The 20,277-nt window shown below is 37.6% G+C and overlaps 1 protein-coding gene across 5 annotated transcripts; it reads right to left on the bottom strand.

Moving 5' to 3' along the window:
• Nucleotides 1–11,251: 11,251 nt before the first annotated feature.
• LOC147492074 (obg-like ATPase 1) lies at nucleotides 11,252–20,264 on the bottom strand. Of its 5 annotated transcripts, XM_086568916.1 has the most exons (6): nucleotides 18,385–20,264; nucleotides 17,428–17,528; nucleotides 12,530–12,639; nucleotides 12,339–12,430; nucleotides 12,097–12,195; nucleotides 11,261–11,427 (listed from the first exon to the last, which is right to left on the bottom strand). In XM_086568916.1, the coding sequence occupies exons 4-6, from the start codon at nucleotides 12,342–12,344 to the stop codon at nucleotides 11,284–11,286; spliced, it is 249 nt and encodes an 82-aa protein (XP_086425042.1). In that variant the 5' UTR covers nucleotides 12,345–12,430; nucleotides 12,530–12,639; nucleotides 17,428–17,528; nucleotides 18,385–20,264; the 3' UTR covers nucleotides 11,261–11,283. The 5 variants fall into 5 exon arrangements, with proteins under 5 accessions (XP_086425040.1, XP_086425042.1, XP_086425044.1 ...); XM_086568914.1 differs by lacking the exon at nucleotides 12,530–12,639 and having other exon boundaries at nucleotides 11,252–11,427; XM_086568918.1 differs by lacking the exons at nucleotides 17,428–17,528; nucleotides 18,385–20,264 and adding an exon at nucleotides 15,797–16,253.
• Nucleotides 20,265–20,277: the final 13 nt, after the last annotated feature.

A 20,277-nucleotide genomic window follows, 5' to 3' on the forward strand; every position in this document is an offset into this window, starting at 1 on the left:
TTTCTCGTGGATGAAACGCTAGTCGTCGAGAGATGACTTCAACAAGAAGTCACTATCTTTATGAAATGGTCCAACTTTTTATATATTTCGAGCGTTAGAATGATAAATGTGTGCAGTTTTTAGCGGGCTTGGTTTATTGGCACATTGAGAAAAATTTCTGGTAAAGTTAGCTAGTGAAAGGAGGGGCGTCTTGAGGACTTTGGTTGTCCGAGTAGGTGGTAGCCACAGTTCAGATCGAAGGTGATCTAGTTTCGAGAAAACTTTGCTGCAATTACAAAACTAGCTCGAGTCCGAGGTGAGATATATGATGTTTCAAGACATTCTTCGCCTTGAAGTTTGCATAACCCGCCCCTACTAATATGTCGGCAAGCAATGCTTAAATTGGAGAAATATTTCACTCAAATTGCGTGATGCATCACTTAGGACCATAGAGGTGCCTTGGCCTTTGTTTTCATTTTTGAGAAGGATCTGAATATCGTTAGCCATCCGGGGAGCCCAAATCGTCCTCGCTAAACACTGAATTCTCAAGCCGAAGTAACTCGATAGATGATAATAGATGATAAAACAGCCAAAGACCCTATTGGGCATTCTCGCCTATTCCTATTGATTCACCCTCCTCGGACGGAGGGGGAGTTGATCCACGGCTTGCATTCGAATGTCAACCCGAAAAACCTAGAACTACTCCTCGATAACCTCCATGAAGGCCTCCCCGCTCCCCGGTGACTCGATCGAGGGCTTATATTATTATTATAGAAACCACTCCGGTCTATCAATCGCTAATTTATAACCCTTGAAACGCTTTCATTGGAACTTCCTTTCCGATCAATAGGTCATGTTGGGGCTTTAGTCGGGAACCGATTCCTATTCAATAGAAGAAGTTGTTCGACCCTTTTTTTATTGGACTACTCTTACCTCTAGACCGCTAGACTTAATCATATGGTCTTTAGTGAACACCAATCCACCTTGGAAAATTAAGTTCCTTAAATACCATCTGACTCAAGGTTTAGCCCAAAAAAAGAGGGCAGGAGGGAATATTTTTGTTCTAGACTGACATCATCTTTGTTTTTGTCTTAGGAGGTCATTTTTGTTGAACATCATTCCCTACTTTATGACATTTTAAGGTAAACCCTTATATTTTTTGGTATGTAGGCTCAACAAAAGTTACAACCGCTGACCCTCCAGCAGTAAATGGGTATTCGAGGCATCAAAATCCAAAAGCAAGCTTCATAGTGGTTCATATTTATTCCCTGCAATAGTAAAATAAGAAGGGGATTTGGTTTCCTTTGGTCTGGACAATGTTTCCGTCATCGGTTCTAGGATACCTTTCTTTCTAACTTTCACATTAGATTGTACTTAATGGGACTTGGGAACCATTAGCTATTGAAAATCAGGGGGAAAAAATTGTGTAACTTAACTATTGTTGCATATCAAGTCTTTGGTTTTTTTTTGGCTAAAGTTGCTTATTAATTCAACATACCAAATGCCACTGGGTAGATTCATCTTTGGAAACAAATTAATCCAGCGGTTTTGACATTGTTGAAAACTATTGTTGGTTTTATCTTTTCCAAGATTAGTAACATTGCGATGTACATTCTCACAAAAGGTTGATGTTCTATTTCTTCTAGCAGGGTTATGAAACGTTGCTCAAGGCTAAGTAAAATTTTTTCGACGGCTATGGTTCATGAACTTTATAGGATTGGAATGGGTGAAACCACATTTGACAAGGTTAGTATCTTTGCCTTTCTCAAACAGTATCTATATATACTTACTACCGTGGTCTCTTGTTTTTAGTGCACTTTAGCAACTCTAAAGATATGTTATCTAGTTGTTTCTTTCTTATATATTACCACGAGCTATCACCATACCCTACATGACACAAGCTCCTTCATTTGTATGTGAATACTAGAGCCGAAAATCTAGTGTGGTGACTAATGGGGAGAATCCAACCTTGGTGGTTAATTGTTAGCCAAACTATGCCAACGCGTCCTTACCCTCCCCCCTCGGTCCCTGGGACGGTTACTTTATCTACATGTGTCATCTTCGGGCTAAACATGTGTCATTTGATCCTATCATCGTGTGCCATGTGGTTTGTTTCTATTTGTCTCTTTGGGTGATTCATTGACACTTTGTCATTTTTTCCATGGTTATGTTGCTTCTATTGCGGAAACATTTGCACATCTTTGCGATCTAGATATAAACATGTATGATTTTCATTGTTTGTTTTCGCCTACTGCAGTTAGCACTTACTCTATCACGTCTCTGTGCGAGCAATGGAGAATCTTTTCCTGGATGGGACACACTCTTGAAAGTGGGGTATCTATACTAGTTTCAGAATTTTAAGGACTTAATAGAAATGTCTGTCAGTATTGATGCTAGTTTCTACATTTATGCCTCGAATACTAATTTTATCTTGCTACATTTAAAAACATAAAAACTAATTTTATGCCATGCTACATATATCTTGCTCTTGGATCTACTAGTTTTGAAGCATTTGAAGAGTCCATCTTCGATTGTTCCCTTTTAATACAGAAACCTTAGACTCTGTTGCAGACGAAAGCGGACTAACAATCATGGTAGCTCACATGATGGAAATCGTGGAGTTGGTCGTATATTTTTATAGCTACATTTTTAATTATCATACTTCTTTTTTTTTTTCTTTTGCTTCAAGGTCTTGAATACTAAACCTAGAATAATGTGTTTGCTATTTTTTGAATAAATGCACGAGAATCTCTTAGTGGATTGGATCACTCGAGCAAAATCCGAGCATAAGCCCATTTCTATCGAGGCGCACGGTAGACAAGAGGGTAAGCATATATCGTAGAAGAAGAAGCATGTCTACCAAAGGTTCTAAATCCTTTAGTTTTTTGCAAATCATCTAACGCCTTTCCTCGCCCAACTTAGAGGAAAATGCTCAACCCTCGAGAGGCAAGTCTCCCCGAAATGCTTTATCGAGTAGCTTTGTTGAGAGACCGGTTTGTCGATACTATCCTCAAAGCTCGACAGAAGACTCTCGATCAGGTTGGTTACAAATTTGGGCTGGTTATTGAAATATACCATGTTCGTACCTGTCCATTTTCTTAGTGTTTTGCTCGGATGTGATCGGGTACAATTTGATCTGGCTTGAGGTTAGGGTGAAAAGGAGATCCCGAGAAAAGCGGCGTGAGCGAGAGGAGCTTGAAAGGAAACAAAGGGAAGGTTTGGACTTCTAACTGTTGCATGGAAACTTTGATTTCTTAAAGGTTGTTTACTTAGTTCTTGACATCTTGGGGTTAATGGTGATTAATTATAAATCATGTGTTTTATTAGATCAGAAAAAGCTTCGGTTGCGTGCAGAGGCCAAAGCCAAAAAATGCTCGGGAGGCGGGCTGATGCAGAGGCTGCAGTTGAAGCCAAAAGAAAGAGGGAGCTTGAGAGAGAACCGCGACGCCGGGCTTTACAAAATGTAAATAACAAGAATTCTTACGCCGGTTTCCGTTTAGTAGATCTCAGATCGAAAAGCGTTCGTTGAAATCTCTCCCATTATTTGTCTCTGAGGGAATTCAGTAGCATGGTTCGCAAGATCTTCACCTACACAAGGAAAGAACAGAAAATGAACCAAGGGACTTTGAACTCAAGGGTTGGACGAAAATCCTGTGATTGCAGAGGAAAGAAAAAAGTGCTAAGGAAACTATTTCATTGCCGGTGCCCTCTGCGAACTAGTCCCGAACCGCTAAGCTTCTCTCACATGGCTAGCTTGGTTAGTAAGTTGTTGGGATCCTTTCACATGACAATGTTGATGATTTAACTGTCTATGGAAGGGATAATTAGTGGTTGTGTGGTTTGAACTCCCCCGCAGGGTGATGAACTTAAGGAGTCGATTGCAAAGGTCAAGTGGATTATGTGCTTCCATCGCCGGAGGAAGAAGTTGAACCCTCGAAGTTGAGTGAGTCATTGTCCATAACAGAAGAAGAGGATTTCCCCATCTGTCTTGAAGGTACCATTCTTATTTCTAGATTAAGTAGATTTCCCCATCTGTCTTGAAGGAGTCATTCTTATTTTAGTATCACAAATGTTTTAGTTTAGGTCACTGACTGATTACTTTGGTGCTTGATCGAGCTCTTTACTTAGTTAAGTTTTATTAGTTTCTGAAGAAGCGAAGCCGAGTGACCTTTATAACTCAATTGTCAATTGTGTAAGCTATTATTGTGTCATCTTTGTGGTTGTTTCCATGGTCGTATTAATCGGCTGTTATGTTAATGAGTGTGACAATAATGATGCCACTTTCGTGGTTTTGGCCCTTTGTTGGTCATCTTAAAGTTGATTTTTGTGTGGACTTGAAAAGATCTTAATGGGTATGTAAGTTGTACCATGCATCCTTAATCCTGGCAGTTATTTTTGTTATTGATTACTAATTAAGAATCTAGTGGTCCTTTTGGCAGAATGGCAGTTCTTGCCTATGATTGTAGTCACACTTGACCACCACATGCATGGGATCCTAGTTGGGTGTCTTTTCCATTTTGTTGTAGTATTAATTGGTTAACATCATGTAGGGAAGTTTGATTAGCAAGATTAAATTAATGCAAAGTTGGTGACTTATCTGTGGTCCTGCTCACACCTATCATTTTGACTTAATCAGAACACCTACATAGTGTTCTGATTAATTGTTGTGCTGTTAAGCTCATATAAAAAATTCTCTCAACCTTGCGACCATTGTGGGAGAAGGTAGGACTTCCTGGTCTGAGCCTCTTAGGACACAGTTCTGTGAAACCATTCCACATCTTCCTCGAAACTTAAGGATCGGTAGCTGTTTATTATTATTAAAGCCCAAGAATGTATTTTCTCATTACTATTGCCTAATGAAATGCCCTTTGGGTTTTATGAAATTGACAATCCAAACATCCAGTTTGTCTAAATTCTACAAGCAACATCTCGAACGCTTTTTGTTTCTTTGATTATCAATAGAACTTGTTTTTGTTATAAGTGAAATTTATTGATTAATAGAACTGAGTTTGCATCTAGCAACAGGTCATGCAATAGCTGCTTCAGAGACAGGAACCCATCCAATTACAAGGACACAATCCCCAAATTCAAGCCTTAATTCAGCAGCAGAGACTTTTCTGATTGGCATCAACAAAGAGCCGCAAAGCAGATTTTGCAATCTATATGCAAATGCGAGTGCAATTGCAACAGCAGCAGCAACAACTGAGGCAGCAAATGCAACAACAAGGTCTGCAATCTGTATCTAAAGTTAAGCGCCCCTATGAGAGGTGTATGTGCTCGCCGATTAATGCAGTACATTTATCATCAACTCCATCGCCCTCACGTAAGTTACGTACATTGATCTTAAGCATACCGTTTCTCGCTCCTTTACCAACTTTTCAATCTTTGCCAAGTCAACTTTTTATATGTTGTTTTTTTATATATGTTGCTTGGTGAATTCACGTAAAAAATTCTTCATTCAGTTACACAAGTAATCTCTAATTGTGTGCTCTTTCCTTTTTTAGGAGAATACAATTGTTTAAGGCTAAGGTTTATTAAAGTTTATGTGGATGCTCATGAAAAGGTTAAGGCTAGAGTTCTAAAAAGCTAGGACTTCAAATCATTTCCGAAAGTATTCGAGTGCATGGCAATGATAAAGCGTAACGGAGAAAACATGCGAGGTGAATTTTTATTGGGAAATATTTGGAAATTCATATTTATATTGAGCTTGGATAGTAAATGCTACAATTTTTTTTTTTTTTTTGTATGAATATTAATCTCTTTATCAAACTGTTTTTCGATAAAAGAATACTGATTGGGAATATGTGTCTTCCTTGTGGTATTATTATTAGGATGGATGAATTATTAGTTGGATTGAAAAACAAAAGTGGACATAGGATAAAACAATAATTATATATTTTTTATTTTTTTTTAAAATCTGAAATGTTTTAGCCACGGCCAATATCCGTAGCTATAGGACTAAAAGGTGCGTAGCAAAGCAAGTTTTGCTACGGCCTATGCCACGGCTTTTATCCCTTGTAAAATTTGAACTAGCAACGGCTTATGCCACGGTTGCCTGCTGTAGAAATTGCGACGACTGTTCCCACGGCCATTAGCACTAGCAACTGCTACGGCTATTCCCACGGACCTTATCAGTGGCAAGTTACAACGGCTTGAGCTGTCGGGTGGACCGTCGCATGTACCCATGGTCTTATGCTATAGCTAACCCTTTAGCGACAGGTTGAAACCCCACGGTCTTGCGTCAGTCAATATCCGTTGCAAAAGAGCTTTACCCAAGGACTTGGGCCGTGGCTAAAAGTATGCTTTCTTGTAGTGTGAGCACGTATGTGGTTGGTATATATATATTTCATAGGGTGAAGAGTCCATTTTGTTTTGTAATTTGACTGTAATTAGAAGTCTTTTTAATTACATCTGGAAAAGGACGACTATGAGATAATGATACTATCCTAAAATATATAGTTATATGAATCTTATACGATTTTATTGCAACATTACTTTTTCCACGCTGATTAATAAATATTTTAAGCCCTTACGTGTTGTAATGATTAATTGAATTCAAATATACGAAGTATAATTATTGGTCCTTTTGTACTAATATTTTGTCATTCTAGGATCCATTGCTAGGTTCCAATTGTTTTCAACAATATTTAAAAGAGTCATAGCTTCTGACAGATTAATAGGCCTAAGCAAATCAAGACAGTAATGTACAATTCCAGTGGACGAAAAAGAGTGGTAAAAAATCCCATTTCTAAAGTCACAAAACCTCAAGCTGGCATCATGCAAGCCGTGCGGGCAACTTTTCTAGCAAATTGAACGTTAGCAAGGAAGCTTTTGGTCTCTGCAGTCTACTGGTAAGTCCTTCTGAAAACGTCGTTGTAGGCATTGTTCGTTTACATGTACCAAACCACTTGGCTTGCGTGTACTTATGCTTCCTCCATTGACCCATGTGCATCTTCTTCTCCCTCATGCATGTTTTTGTAGCAGAACACATGATCTTGATTAAAGTACGTAACCTTTCCACCTTTCCAACAAAAAACTTCAGGAAGCATGTCGACTAATTGATTATATTCTTTGCTTGCTCTTGCCATTTCAAACTCAGCTCGAAAGTTCAACTCAATCACTACCCTCACCTCTCCTTTCTTCGTGTTTTTGTCTACCACATCTATATAGGCGTGTTCCCCTGCAGATACCATACCATATACTCTTAGCAGATGACTCCAACAACTCTCATTTTAATTACTACACAAATACAAATATATATGCTATGTTTACCCAATGGAAATATCTGGTGAGCTTCTCCATTTGGACTTGCAAATGGCACTATTGTAACCGGCTTTACAAAGACCGTCAGAAATGTCGCTCGTCAAACATTTGCGGCATCCCTGTGCCATCGGTCTCTGTCAAATGCAGATTGTTCAAGCTAATTTTGTTATCTTGAGTGCTTCTTTGGTGGCTTTCCTGATCCTAGACTCCAGAGAATTAGTCCTACTTAAGGTCTCTTGTAAGAAGTATCACCAAGTAGAATAGGAGTCAGTCATGTCGCCTTATTAAATTCCTGGTCCTAGACCATGGGCAATGTGCCCATTATATATATAGTAATGAACCGTGAACGAATGTTCTGTATAGAAGACATGAAACTTACATGGAGAACTTCTTGTTGTGTCTCCCAGAAAACTTTTCTTTCTACCACACTACTCGAATCTGGACTCTTTTCAATGTCGACTTGATCAGAACTTCAAGGCTTACAGAGATGGTATCACACTTAGGCAAGTGAAGATATTTCATTGTAGGTGGGTACTGGAGGTTCCCATTGCGTTTCGTTCCATTAATCCCTTGATTGGAACTTCTCCATGTACGTATTATTGTGTCCTGATTCAAACCCACGTCAGATGGCTTGATTTGACTTGTCATACATACCTTTGTCCACTCAACACGAACCTGCCGGCTTTGTCTTCGAAATTCCGCCCTGTCAAGTCCTCGAATTGCATCCTCGGCATCTCGCTCATCATCCATATAGACAAAAGCAAATCCTATAACAGAAACAAAAGGAAATACAATCTGGTAGATACCACACAACTACCAAAGAGGAATAATAAAAAATCCAGGATCTCTATGTAAGGATCCAATTATCAAAAGATATTGGCTGCAGACTGTACCAATAAATGAGTCACAACTGACCCACACTGCAAAATCTAGAATCTAAGTGACCATAAAAATCAGGAACAGAGTCAACAGGCCTTGTTTGATGAACTAAATTATATGTCAAGGAACAACAGTCCAAAAGTGGGTGTCTCATGAATAGGTCACCAAACATAGAGTGCCTTCTCGGTCTATTCTGCTGCATCTGGATATCAGCACTGTATCTATCTTTTGTTTACCATTTTGATGATCCAATGTTAATGCAACCAATCAATAAAGAGGAAATCAATGTTGTAATGCTTAAACTTTGTTATACACTAATTTCATTACCGAGTAAAGCTTCGTTAAAAACGTTTAAAACTGAAAACATAAGAAGAGACTTTTTATTTATGCCTATAGTAGATACAGAGAAGTTGAAGGCAGTGGATATTTCAAACAGATCACTGGGGAAGCAAAAGAGCTTACCCCCATATTCTTAGTCATACCAAATTAACATCATAGATTATACATTAAAAAAATGAAAAACAAAATAGGAAAAAATTCATCAAAGAGATTATCATACCTTGTTATCCTATTTATCTTTTTCATCATCAAAATTCAACGTCTGGCAAACCGAGGTCTCCATGGCCCTTTCATCTTCACCAAAATATGACTTGTTTCCCACTAACTCGGCCACTTTCTTTGCAGGTCCAGAATCTCGTGGACTCTCATATCTGTTTTGAATAGTTCTAATATTTGGAAGAACATCAGCACCATTCATACCCGGATGGGGGTTATTGTGTGTCAAACTACGTCAATGCTTCAGTAGATGTATCCACCTGATTTTCAGTATTGCACCCAGTCTTAGGCAGAAACAGACATGTCTTTCCAACCGAAGAACGCTTCTTATCACACTTGTCATTTCCAGGCAATGACATCTTCTTACAATCATTCTGCGCCTGATTTCCAGAACACTGAGTAGGAATTTGATATTTTCTTGACTTGCTACAACCCTCCCACTTTTAATTGGCTTTTTACTAAAAGATGATTGTTCCCCCTCTTTGAAAAGATTCTTTGCTTGAACACAAAAAAGAACTCGATCATCTTTCTTCAGAGTTTTATTAGATCCAGTTGTCATAAATCTTTGTTTGGACACTTGTATCTTCGATTGGGCTAGACGCTATTGTGGGCTTAGACTCAGACTCCTACCCCCTTTTTCTTTCAAAATGTTTCCTTCATCAACTTCTTGCAACTTATAGAAGCATGACTGCCGCCAACTGTTCTGAGTGGATTGTATTGGAGTCAACTCTTGGTTTCCTCTCTGCTGAGATCTAGTACCAGCAATGATCTCTGATGGGCCAAGATTAATACCACGTCGGTTCTTCACCGGTTGAATTGGCGTCACTTCCTGCTTTCCCCTCTGTGATCTCACACCAGAAGCGATCTCCAATGCCCCACGACTAATGCCCCTTCTATTCTTTCCTGATGGAATAGGAGTAATTTCCTGTTTCCTTTGCAATCTAGCACCACCCGTAGCGATCTCCAAAGGCCCGATACTCACCCTTCTTAGATGTGACTTGAGTAGATGATGTTATAAGATCTTGTTCAATTTATTTGATTCCCTTATTTATATCTATTCCTTTCTGTTATTTACTGAGCCAAGAGAGAGGTTGTTAAAAATTATGAAATTAAAAAGGATGGTGACCTCACTCATGCCAGATTAAACGCAAACTGTCAATAGATAAAGGGATAGATGAAAAATATAAAATAGAAAAGTTTATGATTATATTATACGTGAAGATATCTGGGTTCTCCCCTTGAAATCGCATATCTTTGAAAAGATTTCTTGCAAGAAGAACTCTCTTAACTTTGCACAGTCCACCTATAAGGATGTTGTAGGTAAAAGTGTCAAGTATTGACTTCTTGCAATTCATTTTCCCTAAAAATCGTACGGCCTCGTCTATCCTCTTAGCCCTGCAATAACCATTTAGCAAGATGTTATAGCTATAAGCATCAAGTTCGCAACCTCTAACCACCATCGAGTTGAAAACTTTTAGCGCGTCTTCAACTTTATCTCGCAAGCAATACCTATCCATCAGCGTATTATATGTGACTGTGTTAGGTACCACATTTTTATGTACCATCAGCTTGAATAAGTCAATGGGATCTTCCATACTTTCTCTGCACACAACATCTATTAATATATTTTACAATCGCAAATCTGCTGAGATTCCTCTACTAATCATATCATTGAACAAATCATTTGCTAATCTCCGTTGATTAGTGATACACAGACAATGAATCAAAGACGTATATATGAAAACATCATGTTCATCCCCTCTTTGAGACATCAATTCAAACAGCTCTAACGCCTCATCATCCCCGCCGTCTTTGCAAAGAAAATAAATTAAAATAGGGTTACCACATCCGGCGGGACTCTCATACCCAACATTTCATCAAACAAACTCATACCCTCTTTCCACCGACCAATCCTACAGACCCCGTGAATTAACGAATTGTAAGTGCACCCTCCCAACATCACTCTATCATCCTTTTTGACCTCGTCCAGATAATAGGAAATACAATTAAATTAAATATTTACTTCAATAGTAGTATATGTATAGTATTCCATCAAGAACAACAGAGACAGACCATATCTACGTGTCATCGAGAGAGAAACGGTATATGCAATGGGCTGAGCGTGTCGTCCCCTTAGCAAGACATACGCTATAGGTTTGGGTTCTTTTCTTTGCGTGTGAGCCAACAAATTCTTCAAAGGATAGACAAGAATCCACATCAAGAATCACGGAGCTCCTTAACATGAATCGGGCTTGTCACCGTAAAAGTCAAATCTAATGACTCGGGATGATTAGCCGACCCCTCAAGATTTGCGGTCTCGTTTAGGCATACAAAGTCCACTTATAGAATCAAGTTAATGCATCTTTGGTTCGGGATCAAGATGCTTTATTGGAGAATTTTCTAATAAACATTCTAAGATGTCAATGTCGATAGATTCGATCCTTTGCCATCGCCCGATTAGGTTATTATTTTGGGTCCAGTGTTGACCCTCAATCTTTTCTATAAGTAGATTAAACTCTTCTCTTGTGGATGGACCTTTGAAGCATTCCAAACCAGTCTCATTCACTTCCGAAGTGGATATCTACAGAGAGAAAGACAATTTGTTTCCTAAACAGAACTATCATCTTCAACAGAATAAGCATTGGTTTGCTCCATATTGTACTCATTAGCTATTTGTTGGACTGAATAAACTGATTCAGAAACTTTGCAAGGATATGGGATCGTTTCCTCCAGATTTTCATTGTGCATATCCTGTTAAAAAGATCCAAGTCCAGGATCAATGTATCTTATCCATAACTTCAAGTGGATATTATATTCAGAAAATAGGAAAGGAAATAGCCGGCACTACAACCTGCAGACCCGACTCTACGATGTATGATTGTATACAAAATGCTTCTAATGGTGCTTAAAGAGATACGTTCTTCAACGTATATTTGACTAATATACCACAGACATGAAACACTACAAAATTGGGATAGGAGTTTGACTCCTAAAAAGCGTTCCAGTATCGCTAAATTACTTATTTCTTCTTTCTACCGTTAATCCTTCCAAGTTCCAACCCCATGCTCAAGTGATTTTTTTTTTTTTTTGATAAGTGAAAAATGTTCTAACAGGAAAAAAAAAGGTTAAGGTCTACACTGCCACAAAGTCTTAACACGTCGGAAAATTTGGCTCGTTTGATATGGAATCTTAATTCTTGGTTTCCCATCCAAATTCGGAACAACTGAGAGAGTTGCTCCCTTCGAAGTAAAACACAACGTGTTTCCATCAGCAGGGATAGAACAAAACGATATAAGAAATTCAAAACACTAAGCAGAAGTTCAAATGAATGGTAAACTGAGCGTAAGGGAGATAACACATTCAACAGAATATCACATGCAAATAAAAATGCAAAAATATCCAGAGAGCGAGACTCAGAACCTTCTCGCAACACTCATGCTCTAACTTCAAATGCTTGTCATTGCTCCTTTTCATGCTATTTTCGAGATCCTCCACCTTCTTCTCCATAAATTCAATATCCTACAATATAAAAAGAAGACTGGCAATTATCATTTGCTAGTTACATTTGCTATATGCAATGAGCAATTTCTGATCACCAAGTAATTTGAAGCATGTTTCACAACGCAATAAATCGAGTTAAACTAAAAGAGCATCCCAAATACCTTCATCCGCAGCTCTTCAGTAATAACCTCTAAATCCCTCACGGGATCCACAGAATCATCAACATGAATGATATCTGGATCTTCAAATGCACCTAAAGAACGGAATAAAACATAAGTTTCTTGTTTGCAATAGAGACTAACATAAGGATAAGGAAGACTTGAGAGAAAGAATTGAATGAAAAGAAGCTTACGCAGGACATGGAAGATTCCATCCACTGCACGAATATGAAGCCCCTGCCCTTCATGAACACCAAACAATACCTAGCTAGTACTAGCTAGTACCAAATGCTCTGATACCAAACTGTCACACCCCGAATTTCGACAGAATTCGGAAAAATAATATTAGTTCTCGACTCTTCGATCTTCGAGGTGTGAAGCACTCTCCACTTCCAAAAACCCATAAACAGTTTAAATATGCGGATAATTAAAAACCAATAAAAATTTTAACTTAAACAAAAGTCATCTTCATTACAAAAATTTACAAATAAGTCTAGGTTACCAATCTCTTTTCAATAACTCTTTATTTAAAATTACAAATGAAAATACAAAAACATTGTCTAGACTGAAAATCTATATCACCTCAAGGGAAAACAAAACCTATCTTGAAAAGCGACCCGCTAATGCAACCCACAAGCAGCAACCAACCTTCTTCAACACTAAACATGTCAAGACTTATCAACTATGTTCATTTGATGAACACACCCGATAAGCAAACATGCAAATCGGGTCAGCATTATAAACAATGCTGGTGTGAGTAGCCCTAAAATACAACATATACTTACACAATCCACAAAGCAGTTAGTTCCTCCACCGAGGCGCCTTAACTTCTAACAACTAATACGACATTTTTAACTACAATAAGTAAGGCAGGTAGTTCCTCCACTGAGGCGCCTTAACTTCCCACTAACCACACAACAAACCATACGCATATTAAAAGGCATTTAGTTCCTCCACGAGGCGCCTTAGGTTCTAACTAAATTAATAACCAGCCGAACATATTCTATACTTACCGCATTTCATGCTCAATTACAGAGTGGGTCTTCCCTGCACCAGTAATTAGTTTGACTCACCCTTCTCCAAAACCATATACAATCATCTATCTAAAGATATATTATTAACCAACATATTACCATAATTATATTAATTAAAGCTTTCTTTGTGTGTCCCTAAAATCATGTCGTATCTATGTCTTACCTAGTTTTCCTGGCTACCACAATTGCTTCCCAACGCCGAACATGTACATCCACATCCCTCCCCTTACATAATGAACCACTCCGTGCGTAACTACCCTGAGCGGGATGCCGCACACCAGGTAACCTTCACACGAAAGCCATTATGTAAGTACTGCCACTATTCGGCATAAAATATCGCGCGTCTCGTTCTAATTTTGCGAACGGAATAATCAAGCCACCATTCGGCTATGATTGCCCAACACATGGGTCAATCAACATCTTATATATACACCCTATATAATAGCCAATCAAATTGCACACGCCCACACAGGGCAAATCACATGAGTTATGGTAGCTAGGTTCTAGGATTTTCGTTACGTAATTTATTCAGGTGTCATACATTTATGACTCATAATAATTCCACTATATCACGTGCAGGTCAAATATCTTATTGCACTAAGCCACAATATTTAGAAATATTTCAATTATATCTCGTAACCACTTTCATTCTTTCACGTGCCAATATATTATTGCACTACGCTACACTCCCGTGGGAAATATCCACAAATACTCTACTAGCATCTCACAGATAAAATAATGGAGTGTCTATACATTTATTCCTCCAAAACTATTGCATTTAATATCCCAAGATATTATATAATGTCACAATTGCTTCAAACGTATCGCATACCTTTATATATATATATAATGTCACAATTGCTTCAAACGTATCGCATACCTTTTTATAGCGTTTTAGGAATATTATATCTCCTAAAGTTTCTATCTCGTCACGTGTCAAAATATACACAATATCAACGTCAAATCATTCCTAGGTAATGACAACCAAATTTATACAATCTCGACAATATTTTATTACTACATTTGTCCATATTCTTAAATATGTAAAAAACTGAAAAAAAAAACAACATTCCACAGTCAACGGTCAAAGTCAAAGTCAAAATCAAAGTCAACACGTCATTGTCAAAGTCAAACTGTCGTTTCCATGTTCAACAGGTTCAGGGTCATAGCCATGGTTCATGGCTAAGGTCAAAGGTACATGGTTCATGGGCTTAGGGCTAAGGTCATGGTTCGGACCCAACCAGCCAAGCCTATGACTCAACCAAAGATTTAAATAATGTTAGCCTGATCCAACATCAAAGCCAAACCAGAGACCGACCCAACAATAGATTTAGCCCAACTAGAAATGTCTAAAGGGAACAGATCCACTTAAAACCAAAATGACCCAGCCCACAAAATAAAAGAAAACCAGCCCATGTATACCAAAAACTAGAACTGGCCCCATCCAAAAATAGAACCGGCCCAACTTAAAAGATTAGGATCGGCCCAAACTCAAAAGATTAATATCGGCCCAAAACAGAAAATAGAAATGAATCTGGCCCAACAATCACTTAAGGCCCAAGCCCCAGAGAGACCACCAGGTCGTCTTCTCCACCTCACCAGCCACCACCGGCTAGAATCCCGGCCACCACCATCTCACTTCCTCATTCCAGCGGTTTTGTTCATGAACAAAAACCCTATAGCTTTAATGAAAGCTCCAACTCGATTCCTCACCTCCAGCGCCAGCAGCTTCTCCTCCAAAGTAGATCTGGACCGTCCGCCATTAATGGCTTCTACCACCTCCGACAGCCCCCACCCAATCCAGCAATCACTCAAACCTCAGCAACCAACAATCCATTCAAAAACACAACAACAAAACCCAAACAACAAAGTTTAATTTAAACTGGGCGATTTTTGGTCGCCGCCATTAACGAACCATTTGGGAGCTTCGACAGCACCATTAACACCCTTCAAAACAGTTGGGTTTTGATCCCTAACCAAAACCCACACTATACTATACTATACTAACCAACTCGATTCCAACATCATTCACCACTTAAGGAAACAACTCGACCTCCATTGACGCTGTTCAAAGCTATCAACAACCCCGACATCACCCACTACCTCCAATCAGTAATACAATCAACACAACAAGAGTATAACCGAAAAATGAAATACAAACACTTCCAAATCATATATTGGACCACTGTTTTGTTTGGGCGCGAGGGCTCACGCGCCATTAACGACCTCAGTTCCAACAGTTCAATAAAACTTGGTAATTAAGAACAACAACCAATATACAATAGGTTTTAACAATACTCCAAGTTTTAACCCTACGACAATACGCAGAATAACAACCGGGAATGAGAAGGAAACAAGAGCGGAAATCTTATACAATACAGTTATCTTTGTATAGACATAAAATAATAGAAAAGCTAAACTACTCACCTGTATTAACAACTCCTACGAATTCATCATAGTCCGAGACGTCGCGCTCCAACGCTCGAGCAAACCAGCCGCCTCCATTTTTATTATTTTATTCTCTCAAAACCCTATTCTCTAGAACAATATGATTATATACTTGGGTTTGAAACCCAAGCCCAATACAGACTCGGGCCAAGAAATCAGGCCCGCATATCCTAAATCCAATCCAGCGACTTTTAAATAAATAATTAAATTAATTAATTAATAAATAATTATATATTTTAAATATGGGCGTTACACAATCAGACAATAAACCATGAGTGAACTACAAAAAGTTGCACTAAGATTATGTTTAAAATAAAGTAGTGAAAGAATTCAAAGAAAGAAGACTTACAAAGTTGATGTGGTCGGAATAAACCAAGAAAAAAGCAAAGAGTGAACAAATGAAGAGAAACAGAGCAATCTTATTCATTGTTATTCGGTTTCTTTGACTAAATTTTTTTTTTGAAGAATGCCCGTGTACCGGAGCCATTCCAGTAAGTATTAGCTCACCTTTGCATTCTCTCTTTACTAAATATAATCAGATGTAGCTAGTTCATGATAGTCAATCGATAATTCCATTTTTTTATATTATTATTGTTATAATCAAACTTGAAAAACAGAGAAACCCTTCTTATTTAGAAGAGTAGTATTACCATCTGAACAAACTCATACCCTCTTTCCACCAACCTATTATTGTTATAATCAAACTTGAAAAATAGAGAAACCCTTCTTATTTAGAAGAGTAGTATTACCATATGAACAAACTCATACCCTCTTTCCACCAACCTATTATTGTTATAATCAAACTTGAAAAACAGAGAAACCCTTTTTATTTAGAAGAGTGTGTTAGATTTTTTTGTCATCAACCATAACTTTAAACAGGTTAAGTGCATCATCAATTCTATTCTCTTTACAAAGACGGTCAAGAATCATATTATAAATTTTCAAATTAGGCTTAATACAATCCTCCTTTTCCATTGTACTCATAACCTTAAGTGCAGTATCAACATTCATAGTTTTACAAATCCCATTTATCATAACACCATAAGTAACTTTGTCCCGTGTAAAACCATACCCAACGATTTTCTAAAACAAACTCACAGCTTCTTCTACTTTACCTTGTAAAAAAAACCCGAGAAGTAAAGTACTAAAAGTAACACCATCTGGCTCTAGCCCAAGTTTTAAAACAACGCCAAGTATCAAAAAACCGTAATCTACTCTCCCAACATGACAATAAACATTAATCAAGATACTATACGTAACAATATCTTGTCTAATACCAACAGATGACAATACTTTAATCAATGACAATACTATTAATTATTTATATAGGAGAGCTGTTCAAGTTAGAAATGGTTTCCAAGTTATATTATTACTTGGATTCCTAAGCCTAAATACAACTCAAAAGCTAGAAAAGAAGTTTCATTTAGTAAGTAAAAAAAATAATAGGGAAAATAAGAGATAAAAATTCAACCTTGAGAAATCTAGAGAAGACTTGGGTTGAATGACAGAGGGCATGAATAGGAGATGAAGATTTATGTATTAGTATATGATATATATGATACTACACATAGCACATGCAAACATAATCCTTATAATATAAGAGGGCATACCGTTTCTCCACCAGTCCATAAATCTTCACCATCTGAACTCAAAACGCCAGCCATCTCAAGAGCAGACCACACTTGTGCAAGGTCACCATGCAAATCTCCAACTAAAAGTTTGCATATGGGTCAAACATAAGAGTAGAATCAGTAACCATTTTACATAAATAGCGCAAAGACATCTTGCAAAGCAGGTAGAAGAAGTCAAGAAACAATCAAAGTCAAGAAATAATCATGTCCTACTCTTTCATCTATTTTTTTACAATTCTCTTATGTTTTTCTTGGTTAATGCAGAAAAAAAAGTTGTCCTTACTAAAACAGTAATGAAAAGGACAGGACAACCTCCTCCGAGAGACTTGTAAAGCGGAAAACTAAAAAGCACATAACACAAAAGGCAGCACTTTAATATAATCAAGTGCAACTATAAAAATAAAAACATTCCCAACTGAAAGTAAGTATTGTGATTCACACACTTTTCAACAGAGAGATGATTGCAGAACCACTTAGGTAATCTTGTCGTAGTAAAACTTGGTGTACTCCAGTGTTGGGATAAGTACTTGACTTTCTTTTAGGTGTTCTACTCAAGTTATAAGTCTAATTGTTTAATAAGCTGAAATAGATCAATCAGTTCACAAAATAAACCTATAGAATAATCCAAGGACCAGTGATGCCAAAATGGTCTTAGGCACAAATTCAATTATCATTACCACAAATTGAACTACAAAAAAAATAAACTTGCTCAAATATTTAAACGTACATGATTGAATCAAATGTTAATAGAAAAAACGCATTTGGCCATTTGGTCATTTTGGTACTGGTGAAATCAATATAAAAACCACATAACAAAGCAAACAGCATGAAAAGTTACTTCATTGAAGAAATGGGGAAGTGATAAAAGATAATAAGTGATAAAAGATAAAAGATACAGTTACTTGGCCGAATTCGAAATAAAGATAATATACTTACAAAAGGATGTGGAATACTTGGATGGGTTCTCGCCACGACCTTCCTTGATAATTGTCTTAGTCACTTTAGCTTCGGAATCAACCCGTGGAGGACCTTTATTATCATCTTGAGATGGTTCCGCATGAACAAATGCAGCATCTTCAATAATTGAAACAGCCTCATTGTTGAGAAGGGTTAGAAAGTTGAAGTATTTGACACGGGGTGTAAACAAAATAGGAATAAGGCTCAGAATCAGAATTATTCATGAATGATATTGGGTGGGTTTCTAAGTTTCGAGAGGCAGAATCAGGTGTATTATTCATGAATGGTATTGGATGGGTTTCTAAGTTTAGAGAGGCGTCTAATGATCTTGAGATTGTGATTTGTTTCCACCTTATCATAGAGACTAATTCAATTTTCTGCAATCGAGCAAACTTAGGAGATAAGATCAATGAAATTCTCTCATAATTCCCTTTTCAAACTTAGGAGATGAGATCAATGAAATTCTCTCACAATTCCCTCCTCTTTTGGTTCTTTGTCATCCCTTCTAGGCTGGTCTCCATTTTTCTTCAGCAGTGTTTCATGACACAAAATATTGCATTTTTTTTTTTTGTGTGAAGAGCTTGAAGGGATGACACAAAATAAGAGAGACGATTTGAAAAGATGATTTTTTTTTTTGGCAGAGCTGGGGGTGTTATGAGAGTATGGAAAGAGGGGTTTTAGTTTTTATCTATTTTGAGGTACAAACAATTGAAATCTGCAAAAAAGAGCATGTATTTACTTTTTTTATGCTGAATTCTTGGAAAAGCTGAGGTGTCCTACTAAGAGAAAAAAGGGGGGCTGACGTGGGTGCCTGGGAGCATTCTCAACTACTCAGTATTAATGGTCTTTGATTGTGCAAACCACCGGCCACACATCTAAACTGTCCACTGTGACGAAAAACTCCATTCCTCTCATCAAACATCTTCACTGAACTAACACCACCAATACGATTATCCATTGAAACTCTCCCTCTAAGAACAGTTAACACCCCCACCGAACTGTGCGGTGTAGTAGCCATCACAACAAAATGGGGAAACTCAAAAACACAAGTCCAATAATAAGTCGAAAACAAAATAAAGAAACTCAGAAATCAATATGCCGAAATATCTTAAGTTTCATTACATAACTTCCTTCCAATACCGTAGGATCCTACAATTGTGATGCTATTATGAGCCTTAATCGTTCATAGAAAGTAGTAATCAACTAATCGTGCGTGTATGAATTTCTAAAAAATAGACTATGGTCAGAACTTATTCTTGCAACGTAAAAAATCATAAAATAGTACAATTAATACTGAAAAAGTATGGTTACACAGCAACTCTCATTAAAACTACTAAATATCCTATGAGAAACCATTTTCAAATAAAAAAAATACAAATCTTTCAAACTTAAACTTAATAGATCCAATTTTCAAAGTCCAACACATTGAGAGAAAGACAGTGCACTACTACAAAAATGCAATAAGATAGCGTTTATTTAATAGCAGTTATAAAAAAACGCTATGCTTTTATTGGGATAGCGTTTACTTATCGAGCGCTATCAAAATTTTACACTAGGCCAACTTACAATTGCGTTTGGATGAATAGCGCTACATAATTGATTGCGTTTTGGGCCAATTGCTATCTTCTATTGCCAGAGGGCCCAATTTAAGCCCGCTAAAAATGAAAAACCCAGCCAATTTTTAGCTCGCGCCCTTCTTTTTTGACTCAATTTTCTTCTTTCCGAATTAAGAACTAAAAAAGGAAAACAGCCACCACTGTTTTCTCTCTAATCCAAACCCTCCAATCACCCCACCACCACATTTATCTCCACCGACCCATCAATTCATTCCTTCTCTTCATCTCAAAACAAAGCCAAAAAGTTTTATCGGAT

Source organism: Coptis chinensis, chromosome 6 (genome assembly GCF_015680905.1).
Source record: "Coptis chinensis isolate HL-2020 chromosome 6, ASM1568090v1, whole genome shotgun sequence".
In the NCBI taxonomy this organism is placed as follows: Eukaryota; Viridiplantae; Streptophyta; class Magnoliopsida; order Ranunculales; family Ranunculaceae; genus Coptis; species Coptis chinensis.